Source organism: Ambystoma mexicanum, chromosome 7q (assembly GCF_040938575.1).
Source record: "Ambystoma mexicanum isolate Mex_15411 chromosome 7q, UKY_AmexF1_1, whole genome shotgun sequence".
Taxonomy (NCBI): Eukaryota; Metazoa; Chordata; class Amphibia; order Caudata; family Ambystomatidae; genus Ambystoma; species Ambystoma mexicanum.
The window spans coordinates 799,115,068-799,135,021 of NC_090941.1; the positions used below are offsets into that span (position 1 = coordinate 799,115,068).

The following is a 19,954-nucleotide window of genomic DNA, read 5'->3' on the forward strand; positions in this document are numbered from 1 at the left end:
TGATTGCACTCCTTCCACTATTGTTACATACATGCTCCACCTGCTAGATGCAGGATTGTTTTTTAACTCACTGAAAGTACACCTGGCAGCCCTGTCGGCATACACCACTTCCCATAACAAGGTCTCGTGGTGGAAAGTACCAGTAGTTAAAGCCTTCATGGAAGGAGTAAAGAGACTTCACCCTCCTATTTCAAACCCACCACCAGGGTGGGACCTTAATGTGATGCTATCTAAGCTCATGGGCCCCCCTTTCGAGCCCTTGCATAAAAGCAGTCTCAAACACCTGACTTATAAAACGGCCTTCTTAGTAGCTATTACTTCTATAAGAAGGGTTAGTGAAATTCAGGCTCTGTCAGTGCAGGATCCCTTCTTTACTGTCCATAAAGACAAACTGGTTTTACGCACACACCCTAGGTTCTCACCTAAGTTTATATCTAAATTCCACGTAAACCAGTCCATCGAGCTTGCGGCTTTCTTCCAGGACCCTCAAAGCTCGGCTGAGGTGAAACTACACACCCTAGATGTGCGTAGGGCGGTCCTCTACTATGTAAATAAAACCAGACCGCTAAGGAAAACGGATCAACTGTTTGTCTCCGTAGCTACAGGCAGAGAGGGGGATTGCGTCTCTAAAGGTGCCATCTGGAAGTGGATTATTAACTGTATCCAGCTGTGTTACTCACTCTCTGAAAGAACTCTGCCTTTCACGCCAAGAGCCCACTCTACTAGAGGCATTGGGGCCACTCTGGCTTTCATTGCAAATGTACCCCTTGACACCATTTGCAAAGCAGCTACTTGGAGCTCTATTCACACTTTTACTCAGCATTACTGCATTGACACCCATTCCAAGGCAGATACACAAGTGGGACAAGCGGTTCTAAGACACTTATTTGCTCATGACCCTTCTCACATCCCACCTCCTTCTTCAGGTACTGCTCGCTAATCTATGCACAGCATGTGATCTAAGCAGATTCCACAAGCCTCAGAAGGGATACATTACTCACCGTAATCGTATTTCTGATGCTTGTATCTGCTTAGATTCACATGCGACCCACCCTTCCTCCCCTCTGAGAGAAGGCGCATGGTTGCTTGTAGTCTTATCTTTCTATCTGCTTGGATTACCTGTACTCACGCTACTCCTCATGCTACCTCAGGTCAGAAAAAATACAATCTGAGGATCCTAGACGCGTGAGGGATCTTGGGTACAGTGGACGTCACACTAGGGATAGTATTACTGGCACGCCCTGTGTCGACGCCCATTTTCGAGTTTCGAAAAACAAACTGTAATACTCCGCAGCTTCCACTAGATGTCGGCCTATGCACAGCATGTGAATCTAAGCAGATACAAGCATCAGAAATACCATTACGGTGAGTAATGTATCCCATATATAATGTATATTTATCAGATTTTTAATTTTGCACAATTTCTGGCTTTTCTCCGTTTGGCTGTCATTCAGGATATATTCCCATCGTCACTGTAACACTGAATTGTGTGTACAGTTTCCAAAACATCCTTGTATGTCTGTAGCTTTTAAATCTGGTATACCATCAGGGACTTTGGTGCGGCTGGGACAAGTGTGAGAAACCTGAAGGTGTCTCCCTGGCTAGTCCCCAGGGATCTGTCATCCAGGTGGCCAGGACACGGCCATCGCTATTGGATCCAGTTCCTGGGGGTGGACTAGTGAGGGAGGATCACCTGGATGAGGTGTCCTTGGGGAGTAGGAGTGAGACACAGACGGTGAGACACGGTATCCCCCTTCTCTCAACACCTTTCACCATCCCACCACGTAGGATATTCCAAAACACTTACCCCTCCCCCTTTTCCGATACAAACACTTTCACACAACACGGAAGGCAGCGGACTAACCCCAGAGCCGTTTACCTGAGATGTCCCAATACAAGGATCAGGCAATTGATCTAAATCCCTCACACCTGACAGCCATTTCCCTTCCCCAAAGGGATAAAAGGTGGAGCACAAGAGCACATGATGAGCAAGGCAGACCGCACGATGTGAAGGTTAACTCAGCACGGCCGTTCAAGAAGAGGCGAAAGATGGCGAATACGGAGAGGGTGCCAGGGAGAGACGTGACCTTGTCCTTTCCAATCCATGCCTGTGAAACCTCTGCAGATGGAAACCTAAGACTGCGAAAAAAGGCCAACGTGTGTTGCCGCAGATGTCTTTTGTACGCAAGACCCTCCTCCGCTGTTAACCAAGCCGGGGAGAGACGTTTGTCTCATTGGTACAAACCTGGACTCCAAAGCCAAGCGGTTCGTCACAGACGGTGAGTCGTGGAGAGTGTCGATAAGAAACCGAACTGTGTTAAACGAAAAATAGCCAAAGGGTAATTTGAACTTTTAAAAATACGAGAAACAAGGGGGCAAACCAGCAACAGAGGAGGCCGGCAACATGTGGGTGCTGAAGATGCAAACACTGAGCGATTACCCGATGGTAGAAAAACTACAATAATCAAAAGGCCTTTGAAAGAGGCGACGATAGGTCAAAGTGGTCATGCAGGGGTCTTGTCAAACCCTATGTACCGTCGAAAAGTCTTTGACCGGCAGTTGATTGAAAAAGCTATGGGAAGTGAATCCTGCATGATGAATATTGATACTTGAACTGTTTTCCATAAAGATTGGCAAGTGTGAACCCTGTAGAGGGATGTCTACGAGAATGGTTTGAAAAGACATTGAGATTGGAGAAAGTAAAAAAGGTGAACGGTCTTTGTGCAAATCCATAGTGAACCCGGAAGAGGGAGGCTGAGAACCGAGACAAATATTTGAAAGGGGTTTGCACCCGGAAGAGGGAATCCAGGGGGTGACGAATCCTCACCTGAAGTTCAAAAAGCAAGTATTGCAAGACAAGGGGAAGGGAAGTGTCCCCCTTGTCATTTGGGACTCGAGCCCGGCCGAGGGAGATCCAGGGGTAGAAAGTTATCACCCAAAGTTCACTGAGAAGGGAACCATCTTGTGAATTTGTTAAATATGATAGTGTGAAGGGTCTGTGCCCGGAAGAGGGGGGAACCCAGGGGTGAAGCCTTCACCTAACTTCTACATGAAGCAGAACTTAGTGTTTGTTGAGTACATCAGGCCTCGATGGAAAGACTTTTATTGAAAGGAGACTTTACCCTCGAAGAACCTGATAGCTGGAACGGAACTGCCAACTCGTGCTGGGAAGGCTCAAGCGTGTACTGTGCTCCGTCCCACCTTGTCCCATGTTAGAAACGTGGGGAAGGGAGACCTCAAGGCAATCACATCCTGACTTATTATTGGAACACTATTTCCCTTATTTTGATACCCTATCCCACACTCTTTCTGTAATTAGTTGTAAGGAATTGGCAATCGTTTTTATTTTAGTATAGGCCCTTTTATTTTGACACAATGCTACTAGGACTGCCTTATTTTTAATTTGATGGTCGACGCTTGCTCCCATCTTAGATTTAGGTTTAGCTTAGGCATTTTTTCCACCCTGCATTCATTGTTCATTAAACACCCTTGAACTGTGATCACTTGTCTGTCTTTACTGTTGCCACCAGGAGTTCCTTACACAAGATGCTGCTGTCATCTGGCACGGTCTATGAAAATCGAGGATGAACCTTACCCATGACAAACCCCTCTGTTTGCCATATAACCTATGCTCATAGTGTTGCTTCTTATGCATCTTCCTTCCTATAAATCACCAATCTCCTCTTTCACGTGCTTGTTTTCTGTACTCTTCCATTGTTTTCATCTCTGCTTGTGTTCCTCCCATACTCCTTCCATGTGTTCTTTATCCCTATGTTCCTAAAGTCTAAGCCCCATTCCGCCTGGACCCCTGAAACAAAATCATATCATATTACAAAAGCCAAACACATTGGCTTGGGCAAGTCATGTTTTGCTAACATCTGAAGCCTTATACAGTGGGTCGACAAATGTGGTGTGGACACTTTATCTTAAAGGCATCACATCATGGCGTCTCCTAGCCTTACTGGCTAAATTGTGAGCTTATTTGAGTTTATTCAGCATAGACGGTGGCATGTGAAGAACGGGTCCAATTTTTGCTATATTAATGTGAAGAACAGGTCCCTTTTCCAAGTCCTGAAAAATCGAAATCACATGCATGTATTAAAAATTGAAGAGTAGAATTGCTGGGTCATGTTAAGTGTTTAAAAGCTTCAGTTTAATTTGGTAACAGGCACTTGTGGTATATCAGTGTACTATTTACAATAAATGCACAATATACGTGCACGCATTTGAGCTAGCATCTACAGCACTCTATTATTGTTGGACAGACTATATTCATCCCCATGATGTGGATATTGGCCGGTCCTGAATGCGGAAACCAATTTCTTTAGCTCGCCTATCTCCTTGTACTTGGCTAGTGAGAGAAGTCCTTGAAGAAACAACTGTGAAATTACTGCTTTGTGAAAAAGATTTAAAGGAGCAGGACGCAAAATTACAAATGCCAAATATGGTAGTTATTTATGTTTTTTCTTGGGTTGTGTATTTGCAGGTAATAGTACAGCAACAAGCATTGTGACGGCTACCACACAAGGTATTCTTATGCAAATAAAAGCAGTTCTTTTTTTGCTAAAAGATGAAAAATGAATGCCTGCTTCTCCTATTTCGTAAGTTTATTTAAACAGTATGTCTAGAATGTAAATTGCATTAGGTTATTCTGAGATTTTACCTGACTCTATATTAATTTAGGTGCAAAGGGACATTGTATATATATGGATTTCTTTTTGTATCATGATACAAGCAATACAATAAATTCGACCTATTGAACAGTAGGCAAGAAGGATGGCTAAGACGAGGAAAGTTTTGCCAGCGGTAGAGGAAGAGTAGGAGAGAGCAAGGGTGGGGGAATAATTGGAGTGAGACCATTTTCAAAAGAAGTCCTCTGAGGGAGAGAGGACGGAAAGAAAGGGTATGGTGAGGGGGTGATGACATTTATACCACAAGGTGTCAACTTGCAGATCTCTAATGAAAACCTTTCGATTTGTCGACTCTGAAGAGCTTATGCCGAAGAGCTTGAGAAGTGAGTTCTGGAATGCTTGTTTGAAAAGGACAGTCTTTGGATCTTGGGTTTAAGGTGATTGCGATTGGCGAGATGTTAATTATGATTATATAATTGGTTATTTAGAACGTGTGGACCCGAGGATCGAACCTGTGTTGCTCCACATCATCTTGCTTCCAAGGCGAGCATGTTGCCCCTGAGCTATCCTTCCGTTATGTTCTTGATGAGTATAGTCTGCAGGTCCTTCCTGAACTGTAGGATGCATGGGGTCAGTCTTATTTGGTAACTTGTTCCAGAGGCAGGGTGCCTAATTTGGCTGATCTGGCAGCCCCGGGGAATGAGCTCTGAGGAGGGAGCCATCCTGCCGTGGGAGAGTGGTGGTGCGGCCGGCTCTGTGAGGCTGGCACTCGGCTCATCGAGGCGGGATCTGGCAGCGCTCTGACATGGGGGTTGTGTAGAAGGCGGCAGCCGACCCAGAGCAGTGGTTAAGAGGGATCGGGAGGGAGAAGAAATCCACCCAAAGCTCAGCCCCAGGGTGCAGGGGCCAGCAGGGAAGTGCAGAGTCTGGGCATGGTAACTCAAGAAAGACGAAGGAAGCCTGAGCAGAGCTCACGTTGGGAGACTTGATTGGGGGCGGAGGAGCCCTCTGGGCACTGGGGCCTGAGGACGGCAACCCATGATTGGAGGCGGAGATCCTTGCCTGATGGGCCAGTGGTACCTGGACAGAGCGGTCCACATGAAGAGAATTGAGGCCCAGAGGCGTGCCAACGCTGCCTGCGGTGCATGGTAGTAGGGCGTGAAGGCCCACTTGGCAAAGATGAGCTTTTAACCTGAAGTTCTAAGTGGTAAGGAAGCCAGTAGCGGGACAGTGGCTGAGAGTAGAGAGGTGTAGAACGGAGCCCAGGAAGAGCCCCCATCAAAGAAAAGTGAGGCTGAGTGATTTAGGCAAACCCAGGAGGGCCGGCGAAGGGCTAAGAAACTGGCAGTAAGGAGGCCCTCACCCCAGAGGTATAGCACTCATGACACAGCGTGGAAGAGGAGCCCTGGGGTACCGGAGGATGGCTCTCACGAAGCAGTGGGGACTATGGTGAAGGGGATCAGGTCCGACCGGGGATCGACCAACGGTAGATGCCATCGCGCAGGACGACGCAACAAAACTAGACGATAGTCTTTCTCCAGCATGGGGTCTGGCATGGATTCACATGCTCATGAATAAAAGAATATTCCCCGTCGTCAGGCTGTGAATCCTCGGTAAAGAAAAAATCAATTTCGTTTCTGATCTGTCTTTCTTAGTAGTAACCAATCGCTGATCTCTCGGTCATACTGCCCCCAGCCAATGACTGCCCTCTCCCTAAGCCCCGCCTCTGGCAGCCATCCTCAGATTTTTACCGCACGCTCAAGTGTTGGGAGTCCTCGTGTTTAGCTCTCGAGTTTTTTACTGCGTTTTCACGCTTTTTCAGGGGAATTTCTAATTTTTTCAGTTTAATCGAGCCACAAGCTCCACCGTTTCAACTTCCAATAACGGGGACCTGTTTCGGAATTCTTCTACGCCCCTCAAGGGTGAAGTTTTCGTCGAGTTTACACTTCTTGGAGGATTCCGGAAGATCTGCGGCCTACCTCAACGGACATGGCCCAGGACAAGGGGAGCTCGACGCCCGGATCCAAGCTGTTCAGGAACTGCCCTGGATGCGGATTATATAACGTTTTCAAGGAGGACGAACATTCGCAAGGCCTCTACTGCCTCCCTGGGGACAAGACGCACGTGGAGAAGGACTGTGCGTTCTGCAAGAAACTTTCAGAACGGACCAAGCAAGATCGTCGTTCCCACCTCGCCACCTGGCTGGAGAAGGGCACAGCAAGTGAGAAGGCGAAGAAGAAGTCTGAGCGGGCTTCTAAGTCCTTTGAGGGCGCCCCGGCGACGGATCCCAACAGAAGGCCAAGCACTGCGAGTCCGCGGGCTCCGGCAGCGCCGAAAGGTCGGGCTCTTCGGTTGCCAAGCAGGGCGCTACTTCCCCGGCATCGACCACGAGCCAGCGCTCTGGTTCGGGGAAAGGAAGTCCGAGAACCCGGGTAGGCCGCTGGAGCGCACCCGGTCGATCTCGAAGGAGGAGTGAGGCGCTGACCCTCCCCCCAAGGCGAAGGCCCAGGACGCACCTAAGGTGGTGAGGCCTTTGATCCACCCGGCTAAGGCCTCTACTGAAGTGGTCGCTGCGACCCTGGCGGAGCCGGCTGAGACTACGCCAATGGAAACGGCCTCAGGGCCCAGAGAATCCCTGCCGCCGCGGAAAGGGAATCCTCTTTCCAGCTCATCGCTAAGACCCCCGTGAAGCCCCCGGCTGAAAAAGAGGGGGGGCGGTGGCCATTACAGACTCGGAATCAGCCTCGGAGGTGGAACTGGTGGAGACCGAGAAGGGCCTCAAAGAAAGGTCCATAGGCCTCAACGAGAGGTTCAGAAACCTTAACGAGAGGTTCGAGAAGGTTCGATCCCAGGGGACGGTCCCTGCTGACGTGATCGAAGATAGCGACAACAAACAGGGCCCAATGGAGCGGCCATCCCGTCCGTCGCAGCTATTGCCCGAGCCCCAGGATAGCTCGGCAGCCATTCTGTTGGCAATCCAATCCTTATGTACCGATATAAGGACGAGATTACCACGCACCCAGATGGAGGAGCCAGAACCAGGCCCCTCAGGAAGCCCTCCGAACAAGCGGAGGAGAGTCCAGGACCCCTCATCCCCCTCAGCGGGAGAGGATACGGCGACTGATACGGGGACGGGCGATGACACAGCGGACATCCGTCGTCAAAACCCCCTCCACCCCTGCGGGCGTCCCCAGCTGACGAGGTTGGCTCTTTCCACGCCATGATAACTAGGGCATCCGAGCTCTTCCAGCTCTGCCCTGAAGAACAGAAAAAGGAGGGGTTTTTGTACCAACGACGAGAGACTAAGAGGAAGACGGTCCTCGCGGTGCCTTTACTCGACGACATCTGGGACGAGGGGCTTGCTGTCCTCAAGAACCCTGCCACGACACCGGTCAAGAGGGACGGGTACGAGAAGAAGTACCGAGTCCCGGATGCCTCCCCCTCGTGCCTCAGGGCCCAGCCCACGCCGGACTGGGTCGTCTCGGCAGCGGCTAAGAAGAAGGCAGCGGGCGCGGCGGCTTCAACTTCCACTTCCCCGCCGGACAGCGAGGGCAAGAAGTTGGACTCTATGGGACGACGAGTCATCTCATCGGCGGTGACGACGATTAAGGCTGCCAATGCCTTAGCGATCGTGGCCCGCTACGACAGGGAGCTTTGGTTCAAGATGGCTCCCCTGCTAGCTTTCCTGCCTGATGACAAAAGGGCGGAGGCCCTTGAAATTCTGCAGGAGAGCGAGGTGGCGTCGGATTACGCCATAACGGTGGCGACGGACATCGCCGATACCGGATTTCGCCAACTGGGCAACAGAATTTGCCTCCGATGACGGGGATGGCTCAAGGCGACAGACTTTCGCCAGGACGTCCAGACCAGAGTGTTGGACATGCCGTTTGATGGCAACAACCTCTTTGGTAAGGCGGTGGATGAGTCTCTACAGGCCATCAAGACCGAATCGGAGACGGCCCGAGCCCTTGGGGTGCTTCAGCAGCAACGGCCCTTTCGGAGCCCCGGAGGCAGACAGGGTGCCTCCAAATGAAACAGCGGTGGTTCCTCGGCTTACCGCCAGGCGGCCCGCTCCTCTACCCAGGAGGCCTACAGAGGTCGCGGCAAGCAAGGCGGTTCCCGCCGTCATCGCCAAGGAGGCAAGGCCTTTTCCAAGCAAGACTGACCCGGCCGGGTTGTCGGGCCCCCACCGAAGCACCCAGGTGGGAGGCCGGCTGACGAAGTTCGTCAGAGTGTGGGAGTCCATCTCCACCGATAGTTGGGTGTTGGACATCCTGGCCAACGGGCACTCGCTGGAATTCCTAAAGAAGTGCCCTCGCCTTCCTCCCGTGGCCAGGAAGGAGAATCACGTCCCTCAACTGCTGTTGGAAGTAAAGGCGATGCTCAAAAAAGGTGCCCTCGAGCTCGTCCCCAGGAGGCTTCGGGGCGCCGGAGTGTACTCGAGGTACTTCCTCATCAGAAAGAAGACAGGCGGTTGGCGCCCCATCCTGGACCTGCGTCGGTTAAACAAATACATCAACGCGCAGAAATTCAGGATGGTCACCCTCCAGCACGTGCTGGGATAGCTGGAGGAAGGCGACTTCCTATCGTCGTTGGACCTGGAGGATGCTTACTTCCACATCCCCATTCTAAAAAGGCACAGGAAGTTCCTCAGGTTCGTGGTTCAGGGACGCCACTACCAATTCAGAGTCCTACCATTCGGATTAAAGATTGCACCCAGGGTTTTCACCAAGTGCCTGGCACCACCGGCGGTGCGGCTGCGCCTGCAGGGGATCCACGTCTACCCCTACTTGGACGACTGGCTAATCCGGGCAAGGTCAAGGGAACTCGCCGTCGATCATACGGCGAGGACCGTCCGGTTGCTCACGGAGCTGGGGTTCGCCATCAACTACCCCAAATCCCACCTGGTTTCATCACAAGTAGCACTGTTTTTGGGGGTGAAGCTCGATACAGTGGAGCAATTGGCCTCCCCTTCAGAGGAGAGGACTAAGACCATCCTGGGCAAGGTGCGGCGCCTGTTAGCCACGGACGTGGCCAGGGTGACGTCCATCAAGTCCCTTCTCGGGATGATGTCCTCATGCATCTACTTTGTGCCCCTTTGCAGACTTCGGATGCGTCCGCTACAGCAGTTCCTCGACGCCCACTGGTTTCAGGCGAGGGGCTGCTTCGAGGACAGGATCCCCCTCGACGAGGAGTTCCGTCGGGCGATCCTATGGTGGGGCACCCGGGCTCACCTCACGACGGCCATGGACTGTCAAACCCTGGCGTTTCAAGAGACGGTGACTACGGACGCCTCTCTGGAGGGTTGGGGGGGCCCACACCGGAGATCTCCACGCAAGAGGCCTTTGGCTCCCGGAGGAGAGGTCTCTTCACATCAACATCTTGGAGCTCCGAGCAGTGTTCTGGGCGCTCAAGTCGTTGCTCCCGTCCCTCAAGGACAAAGTGGTGAAGATCTTCACAGACGACACCACCACGATGTTCTACATACGGAAGCAGGGAGGCGCCAGATCCCCAGCCCTATCCAAGGAGGCCCAGGATCTGGGGGATGTTTCTGGTTCCCTTCCACCTGGCAGGAATAAATAACACCATCGCCGACTCACTCAGCAGGGAGCTGCGCTCATGCCACGAGTGGGAACTGCGCCAGGATCAAGTGGATCGACTCTTCCAACGATGGGGCAAACCCCAGATCGACCTGTTCGCGACGGCGACGAACTCCAAGTGCCAGAGATTCGCCAGCAGGTTCCCACAGCCGAGGAGCATGGGCGATGCTTTCTCGTTCCCTTGGGACGGCCTGTTTCTATACGCGTTCCCTCCATTGCCGTTGCTGCTCCGCCTCATCAACCAGCTCAAGAAGTCCAGGTGCAGGATGATCCTCGTCGCACTGGCGTGGCCAAGGCATGTCTGGTCCCCGGACCTTCTGGACTTGTCGACGTCCCCGCCAGTCAGGCTGCCGGCGGACGTGGATCTTCTCTCCAGAGAAGGGAGCGCCATTCTCCACCACGACCCACAGTCGCTGAACTTGCAGGCCTAGCTCCTGGAGCACTAGAGTTTGGAGGGTACGATATCCCAGCTGATTGCAGAGGCCAGGGCGTCCTCAACTCTCAAGTGTTACGGTCATAAATGGAAGAGGTTCTCCGTCTGGTGCCGTGCACAGAAGATTAACCCTCTGCGAATTACGGCCCCTCAAGTGCTGCCGTACCTGTTGTCGCTGGTCAAGGGTGAACTGGCTCACGCGTCCCTAAAAATACATCTGGCTGCGATCTCCCGATATACCAGGACGACAGGACGGGCGTCCTTGTGGTCTCATCGCCTGGTGAAGGAATTTATGAAGGGACTATTCTGATCATTCCCGCCGGTGAAGGCTCCTGCCCCGGCGTGGGAGCTTAATGTGGTGCTGACCAGGTTCATGGGGGCCCCATTCGAGCCTATGCATTCGGCACCTTTGAAGTTCTGTCATGGAAGACGGCGTTCCTCGTGGCCATCACCTCTGCACGACGAGTGGGAGAGATTCAGGCCCTATCTTGCAAGCCTCCATACTTGACTTTTCATGACACAAGGGCTGAGGACGCACCCCTCCTTCATGCCCAAGTTGCCGTCGGACTTCCACCTCAACGAGCCCTTGGTGTTACCAGTTTTCTTTCCGTCGCCTTTGACGCGGGCCGAGAGGACTTTACACTCGCTGGATGTAGCTAAAGCGCTGAAGTTCTACGTGGACCGCACAACGAGTTTTCGGAAGACGTCACAACTGTTTGTGAACTTTGGGTCTGTGAATCAAGGGAAGGCTCTCTCGAAGACTTCCATTTCCAGATAGCTCTCCGGCTGCATCATGCATTGTCACTGGTTGGCAAACCGACCGCTGCCCGGCCGTCCGAGAGCCCATTCGACCAGAGCGATCGCTGCTACCACAGCGTTCATGTCCGGTGTGCCCCTGCTGGACATCTGCAGGGCTTCTACGTGGAGGTCGACGCACACCTTCACAAGATTCTACTGCGTCGATCGGGACTCCAGGGAGGAGTCCAGGGTCGGCCAAGCAGTGCTGCGCAACCTGTTCGCTTAAGGTGAGCCTGGTGAGGCGGTAAGAGATGCTTAATGTTGAGTTTTTGTATTGCTTAATGTTGAGCCTGTTGCCACCTCCCGTGGTTGTGCATGTGTATACTGCTATGTATTATTTTATTCATGAGCATGTGAATCCATGCCAGACCCCATGCTGGAGAAGGGACAAGTTACTTACCTGTAACTGTTGTTCTCCAGCATGGGTCTGGCATGGATTCACATGCAAACCCTCCCACCTACCCCTCTGTGGCTCTTCACTTGGTCATACTGCCACTTGGCGTGCTACCAAATCTGAGGATGGCTGCCAGAGGCGGGGCTTAGGGAGAGGGCAGTCATTGGCTGGGGGCAGTATGACCCAGAGATCAGTGATTGGTTACTACTAAGAATGACAGATCAGAAACTAAACTGATACTGATTTTTTCTTTACCGAGGATTCCCAGCCTGACGACGGGGAATATTATTTTATTCATGAGCATGTGAATCCATGCCAGACCCATGCTGGAGAACAACAGTTACAGGTAAGTAACTTGTTCCTTCTGGCCCTCGGTAGGAATGTTTGCAGCCACTGAAGGAGGGGCAGACTCAGTCGGTCCGAGCAGAAAAGATGTACGCCACAGAGGAAATCGGGAAATCAATAGCAGAGCTGTCAAGGGACACGCAGCAATTAAACAGTAGGATGGCGATTCCGAAACATCAGTATAATCTCTTGAGGAGGATGTGGTGCATCTCCAGGAGGAGTTTGCCAGCGCCAAGCAAGATATGGTGATGCTTGGAACAACAATTGAGGACTTGGTCAACAGACACAGGTGAGATAACCTACGGATATGGGGAGTAGCTGAAGGGGTGGACGTCCCTGATCTTAGAAAATGGGTCCAACAGGTGTTCCTATCAGTGTTCCCAGGAGTGGCAAAAGGAGGCATCGTCCTAGACCGAGTCCATAGGGTAGGTCAGCTGAGGAGGGGATCAAGGACACTTCCAAGGGACATTATCATGAAGTTCCACTCCAACACAGCTAAGAAGGAGAACCTCTGAGCCTCCAGAGGGATAGGCACGATTGCGATCCAGGGTCAATCTCTCCTGATATTCCAGGACCTAGTGGCACTGACTTTGCAAAAGAGGCAGGCATTTCCCCAAATTACTGAAAAACTACAAAAGAATAAAGTACTATTTATTTATGTATTTATTCATTTTGAGTTTTTATACCATTGCTCCACAAGCCTGCAGGCCTCAGTGCGCGCAAACAACAAGTAAAAGACTGAACACCAAAACAAAAAGAATCAGTAAGCAGAAGACAGCCAGGAGACGGAACTCGGAGGTCGGGAGAGAAACCTTGATCAGATTAAACACTTAATCAAGTGAGAAGTTGAAGAGGAAAGGTTTCAGATCCTTCTTGAACTTTGTTGGAGTTTCAACCGCTCTAATACTGAGAGGAAGCGCATTCCATGCAATGGAGTCTTGGGCATTGAAGCTGCTCCCTGCACCCTTGAAGATGGACATTTCCCTTTGGTCTGGTGTTCAGCTGGAATGGGAAAGAAATTAGATTTACATCCCACAGAAGAAGCAGCACAGATTGTGGGATTCCAACTGTCAGAATGCTCCGGTGAGCAGGGAAGCAGGCTGTGGTCAAGACCCGGTGGCCGCAGGAGACCACGTGGGCCGAGGGATTTATGGAGGAAGCAGAGGGGCATCAGCAGATTACCTGAGAATGGGGTTCCTCGTTGAATTCTGTACAAGTGTGGGCGAGTTTTCTCCCTGGGGCTACAGTGGGTAGTGGGCGAAGTGGGCGTTCACGCAGAGGAGGTTGTTGGCCCAGACCACCATCTCATGCCTCAGTGTGCAGGTTTTGGGCTAAGGGGGTTTCTTGGGGTGGGGTAGCTAAGCAAGGGGGGCTTAATAATGTTCATCTACATTAAGTGTTGGGAACACTGTGATAATCCCCACTATGGATTTGCTACTTCTCAGGGGATGGAGGTCTTCAGTTTTATTTGCAGCTCTGTTACTACCAGACTGGTGAACATTCAAGTTACTCGCCTATAACGTGAGGGCTCTCACACCCTGCAAAAACGATGGAAGTTACTGTCTGAACTTAGGCGCCAGTAGGTGAATGTTGCATGCCTCCAGGAGACACATTTGAAGAGAGAACATTGGGGAGGTTAAAGTGTTAAGTATTTTCCCCACCAATTTTTTGCTGCAGCTAAAAAAAAAAATATGGGGTTGGGTATCCTGATTAGCAGAGATGTGCATCTTGAGGTGGTTAAAGGGGAAGTTCGAAGAAAAAAAGTGTCCGGTGAAATCTTCATCCGACCTGGGGTCACCAAAAATGTAGTGGAGACTACTGTATATTATGTTTATATACTCAATTTTTCCTTGGTTGGAATTTGTCACCACAAATGATGAAGCCCTATATATGTTGAATACAAAAGTTTCTTATTTTTTTTAGTTTCATTTTCCATTTAGGTTGAGCAGAAGCCTCTACCGCAGATGCATTTCGAACTGAGGTCCTTCTTCAGGGCGGGTTCTGTCACACACGCATACCTCTTCCGCAGTGGGCGTGGTTTACTGTCAGGCTCCACTTGGTTGTCCATCGCGTGGGCATAATTGTCTGTGTACAGTGGCAGCCGGGACCCTCTGGAAGTTCGCCCAATGGATAGGGCATGTATTTTTTAGCATATATCGATCCTAAAAAAAAAATTCCAATGCATCTTACGCTATATTTTGTCACATTAACAGATGCAAAATTCACGCATATGGAAACCTTGTGCTAATCTTATCCTTCGATTCATCACCCTGTGCCCCGTGCCAGTAAATCATGTGACCCTCCCCCCTCAAGCTGACATCTTTAGAAGCTTACGCCAGTCCACGTCTCTCAAGTCAACATCTCCCATCAGCAAGTCTCCCATCCGCAAACCAACCAAGGTTGATCCTGCTTTCCTTCACGGCGGCAGGGTCGAGCACATCCAGGCTGTAAAGCCAAACAATATACCCTGAATGCACCTTATTACCTGTGAAGCTAAGCATGGTCGGCCTCGGTTGGTTTGCGAATGGAAACCGCTGGGATAATAACAAGCTTAGTGATTGATGCACATGGATTGTGTTTATAAGTTTTAATTTAATTTGATCAGGGCTAACTCGAGAGACCCACTTGCTGACTGGTTAGAGCCTGGGTTTACCAGGTCCAGGGTCCAGGGTTCAGGTTTCGGTACACACATTGACTCAGCACAGTTTCATCTGTGGGGAAGTTCACTCCAAAGTTTTGATATGCCCATCCATGTGTAGCAATCATTAAGCTTGGTATTTCCCAGGCAGTCTCCCACCCACAAATCAACCAAGTCCGATCCTGCTTAGCTCCATGGCCGGCAGGGTCAGCAAATGATTAGTGGCATTAAGGGTGCTGCGATGAAACACTGATTGTATTGGGCTTTACTGCCTGGATGGGCTTGACACTGGCGCTCGTGAAGCTAAGTAAGAATGGCCTTGGTTGGTTTGCAGATCGGAGACTGACCGGGAAACACCAAGCTTGGTGATTTCTGTACATGGATTGTGTTCATAGGTTTTAATTTAATGTGCTTAGAGCTTGGGTTTACCGGTGGCAGGGTGCAGGTTTCAGTACATGCATTCACTCACCACAGTTTCATCTGTGGGGAAGTTCACTCAAAAACGTTATGATTTTAAAAATGTTGCCCATCCACGAGCAGCAATCACTAAGCTTGGTATATTTCTTCTATTGACCAAATAGAAGAACTTGGTATACAAATACTAGTCACAGCTTGCAGAAATGTGTGTAGACTTATGCACTCTTGCAACAGCATTTACCATGATGGCTGTACTGGCTGAAAGATTCTGGCCCTGACTTGCTGGCTGGAGATGCTCACCATCTAGCGAGATGATATGGTATGTCATTTATAATGCACCTGTACACAAGTGTTTCTAGAATCTAGGGGAAGGAGCAAAGTAGCCCCTCCAGAAATCAAATAGCACTGGTTTAAAACCTTGTGACAACCATTGTCATTTTTGGCTTTGCGTAAAATAATAATCACAATAGTGCTTCTTTGTGACATCTAATGTTGAAAGGTGAACTGAGGTTTTTGTATTGTGACAAATCGAGGGCATTCGTCTCTTCTCCCCAAGGGGAAGCCCAGTGAGTCTGGGGAGGTGAGCCCGCTCTGCAACAACTTCCTTTAGGGGGTCGAGGCAAGCGGGACCTCACCAGGAGAGACTCCCTCTTTGAGGACAAGACCCCCTGTTCCCACGAGGAACTCCCTAAAGCTCTGCAAACTGTGGCCTACATGGCATGCTCCACAATGCCAGAAACGTTTAAATATCATGACTGGGATGAAAAAAAATTCCTAATAGATGCCAATATCTTACAGAAAAGAAACATGTCCCTTTAAAGCCAAATGCCGAGTACACTGGGACGAGTAAGTTAAATGACGTACACTTAATGAACCACAGAGAGAGAGAGAGAGAGAGAGAGAGAGACTCATACGCTGAGCCGGGAAAGGCCCTGCGCTGTACACCTGGAAGCGTCAGGGCAAGCACAAACCAGGAAACCTGTGCGTTTCAAACACGCCCAAGACTGCAGACTGGGACAACAGAGCCACGGCGTGGCCCCACCACGAGAAACCCATAGGAATGTGGTTGCGAGACGATGGAAGACCTGTGGTGGACGACCGGTCCTACAAACCTCGCTGATACCACCGCTTAGAAAGTCATAGGGAGTCCGACCCTTTATCGTTAGACCGGGGACACGAGAGAAGAGAAAGACCACAAGAAGGAACACTCTGAGGAAAGGAAGGTGATGACGAGAGAAGGCCACAGAGGAACAAGGCTTCCGATTGCGTTCTCCTTCACAACAGAAGGTAACTTGGAGAACGGGAATAAGGGGAGGCAGAGAAAGTATCATTATATCCTGCTAACCACTTGTCTCAGTGGGAGTCACAAGGTAAAGTTACCCTTGAAGCAAATAAACCAAAACTGGTGGGATACAAGAGAGAAGTAATATTAAGAGAAAAGCACAGCGGATCACAATACCGTGGGAAATGGGGAAGGCACTAGACATTTTGTACAAGAAGAACAGAATATAAAAAGGAGAGAGTATTGTGAGCAAGCGTTCGGAGGAACTATACAATTGAACCCAGTAAAGAACCAAGTAGGCCAAAGCAAGCCGAGTTATAATTGGCCAGGAGAGAAAAACTATCCGAATAATACTTTCTTCCCAAGATATGCTGGAGACAGCAACCAGGAATCTATAACTTGTAAAAGATTCCCAAAAGGGGCCCCCAACGAGAAGGGAAAACTCCAAGCTTCATCAGAGGAATTAAAAAGATTGATCCAAGAAATCGGTAGAGACTATTAAAGGATTGCATATTGGTAAAGAATCCTACATCACTGGTGCCCGAAGTACCCTCAGGAGAAGGGAATCCTTCTTCACATATAAGTTAGTTTTCATAGTGGTAGGGTGAGTTAGGGTCGTTTTGGGACAGCAAACTTTATCCTTTTGGACATTCAGGACTGACTGACAAGCATCTTAGAAACATAGGCAGGGACTACCCATAGAGAATAGGGGCAAGTAAGGTCTTCTATTATATTTGAATAAAAACTTGTGACCCATGTTCACAAATAGTCTGCGTCCTTCTTCTGACTCAACACAGCGTGCAGTATGGATAGTGAGGCACCAGAAGGCCGGGGCAAAAAAAGTCCAACAAAAAAGCGTTCTGTGCTGTGCCCCGAGCTTCCGGGGCCTGCGCTGTCTAGACCGCACAAGGAAGGAAGCTGGAGGCCGAAGCACGCAGCAGGTAAATGGGGGAGGGAGCAGGAGCGGGTGGACAGGGCGGAGGGTGCCATGTAGCAGCTGGGGGTTCACACAAAAGGTTGCATCTGCGGAATGTGGCCTTTTGTGCTGCAACCGTGGGTGCAACCTTTAGTGCGCAGCCCGTAGACATAGAACCGCGGTTTGGGCCGCCTATTTTAATTTCGGACCTTTCTTGCAGTACCTATATATTTTGGCTTTTAACCCCATGCAGAAATCTTAAGACTGCTTTGATATTCATCTTTTCACATGGGACCTAGTTGCGTGCAGGTGAACATGGGGAGAGCAGCTTGAGCACTTAAGATTTGAACACACATTTTTATGAAGACGTCTGCTTATTTTAATTCTGTAGTTCTGTAGGTCTACAATAAACAAAAAGAACAAATTATAATGCCAATTCCAAAAGGAGCTGTCGGAAGTGGTATTCAGACCTAGCACTCACGACTGCTGCTTTTTCAGAGAGCTTTGCCAAATCCACTTGCCAAGCCATTGCCATGCAAGTGAAGCCCACAGATATATGGGCTTTAACACATCCTCCTATGTCACCCTTGGGTTGAGCACAGAAAGTGCAAGTGCGTAACATGGTTTCCGTCTTGCACCACACTGTACTGTGGTGAAGGTATTTTCTCATAAGGTGTATCAGCGACAGGACACAACATGCAGGGTTATCACAGCGAGGCAACTGGTACTGTATGTGTTTGGAGCCAGGAATAAAATGGGAAAACCTGGCATGTTAATGGGTGTATCTGGGCATGAGAGTTGTACCTAACACACATGGCTTTATTTGGGATATGAGTTGCAGCTGATCTGATGGCAACACCTGACACCAAAGCCGGATCTGGCCACGGGCTGGCTGTATTTGCTCAGGTTTTACACAAATGCATATGGGTGCCTAAGCAACTGAAGCAGCACTTTTCATATCATGGCAGCAACTCACTCTGTAAGGTTGCATCCTAGTATCATGGCATTACTTTTTCATGCGCAGCAGTCCCTGTTCCTATTGTATGTGTATTTGACATACGAGACTGGAAATTGCATAAAATCAAGCTAGACATATTAAGTCAATCTTTGATATTTCAATCTTGAAATGTTAACATGCGGCTCTCTTAGACTTGTGCTTGTCAGCATTTTCTATTCAGGCCTAGGAGTGTCCTTACTCACCTGTTCTAACAGATGTTTCGCCAATATTTCAAGTCTGTGTACCCGAAGCAAATGTGGTAGAAAGAAACGAAGGAGTTTAGACACTGTGTTGTTGGTGGCAGTTGTACCCTAATGTTGTGGTCTACTTATTGATTGGTACGCGCAGTTAATGAACAAAAGTAAATCAGAAGGTCAAATCTGGTCCTCTAGTATACACTGCCAATGTTGAGCACAAAGGATAATAAGTTAACATTGGTGAGAGCAGGGAAATTGGATCGAACGCGTTGCTTAAGCAGCAATGCAACCTTTGTTCTCTCGTGTGAGCAGTGTTTGCGTTGGCTGTTGCTATGTTACTTTTGACCCGCTTTAGGATGGCAATTTATGCAAAAGATTGTTTGACAACAAACACTGCAGTCCCTGTGTTTGCAGCAACAAACCAGCTCAGACTAGTTCTAACTAAGGAGTGAAGTGATAGTTCTGTTTGAATAATGGGTAAGGAGGATGAATTCAAATACACGGGCACATCTCCATCGACATGGTTAATATAATGCCACCTTTTGCAGGGATCGAAATTGAGATTGGATAAGCAGGAACTACAAGCCGCTCCTGGGTATCCAGCAGTGACCAGTCACCAGGAGCTAACACTGGGGAACGAGGAGCTAGTACATAGCTACGCAAATCTAGCTTTAACATACAATGCAAACATACAATTGTATCTATTTATGACCCCTTATGCTTTAAATGTCACAAAGATGTGTCCTATGGTGTATTTAAAGATTGTCCCAAATGCACAGAGTTAAATTCAAAGTTTGTTTTGTTCTTGGCATCAGTTGGAGTGGGGAGCCAAAAGTAGTTCCTGGTAACTGTTGATTTTAAGCTAACCGGGCTTTTCTAGGCTATAAGCAGGAGTTAAATAGCTAGCAGCTCCCCTCAATTTCAAACCCTGTTTTGTTTGCTTTGGCATTTAAAAGTTTTGTAAGACGTGACCTGTTATTATTTTTATTATAAGTTTTAAGTTTGAGAAGTATGTTTTAAAATTCTTGAAACTCTAATTTCAGAAATGCATATTTTATATAGTTTGCATTTCTATGTCTTTAAGTTTGAAAATATTTACATGACACATTTCAGTAATGTATATCATGTTCACAGTGTTTCCTTCTCCTGCCTCCTAGATATCCCTCTATCCCTTCATATATTCTACCCTCGAATTTAGGTTTCCCATGTGTTTTATTGGATCATTATAATGGGGACTTTACCCAAGTTTTGCCTTGCAGACTTTGCTGCAGGCCAGGCACATGGTGATGGAGGGGATGAGAGTAGG

General features: G+C 49.2%; 1 protein-coding gene across 2 annotated transcripts in view; it reads left to right on the top strand.

The window, feature by feature from the left end:
• Positions 1 to 19,954, top strand: part of TMEM123 (transmembrane protein 123) — a 628,355-nt gene that overhangs the window by 288,129 nt on the left and 320,272 nt on the right. Inside the window, exon 3 of one of the 2 annotated variants that reach the window (XM_069639062.1) lies at positions 4,487 to 4,528. The exons of the other annotated variant lie outside the window; for it this stretch is intronic. Coding sequence (XP_069495163.1) covers positions 4,487 to 4,528 — 42 coding nt within the window. The remainder of the gene's footprint in view (positions 1 to 4,486; positions 4,529 to 19,954) is intronic. 2 annotated transcript variants of the gene reach the window in all.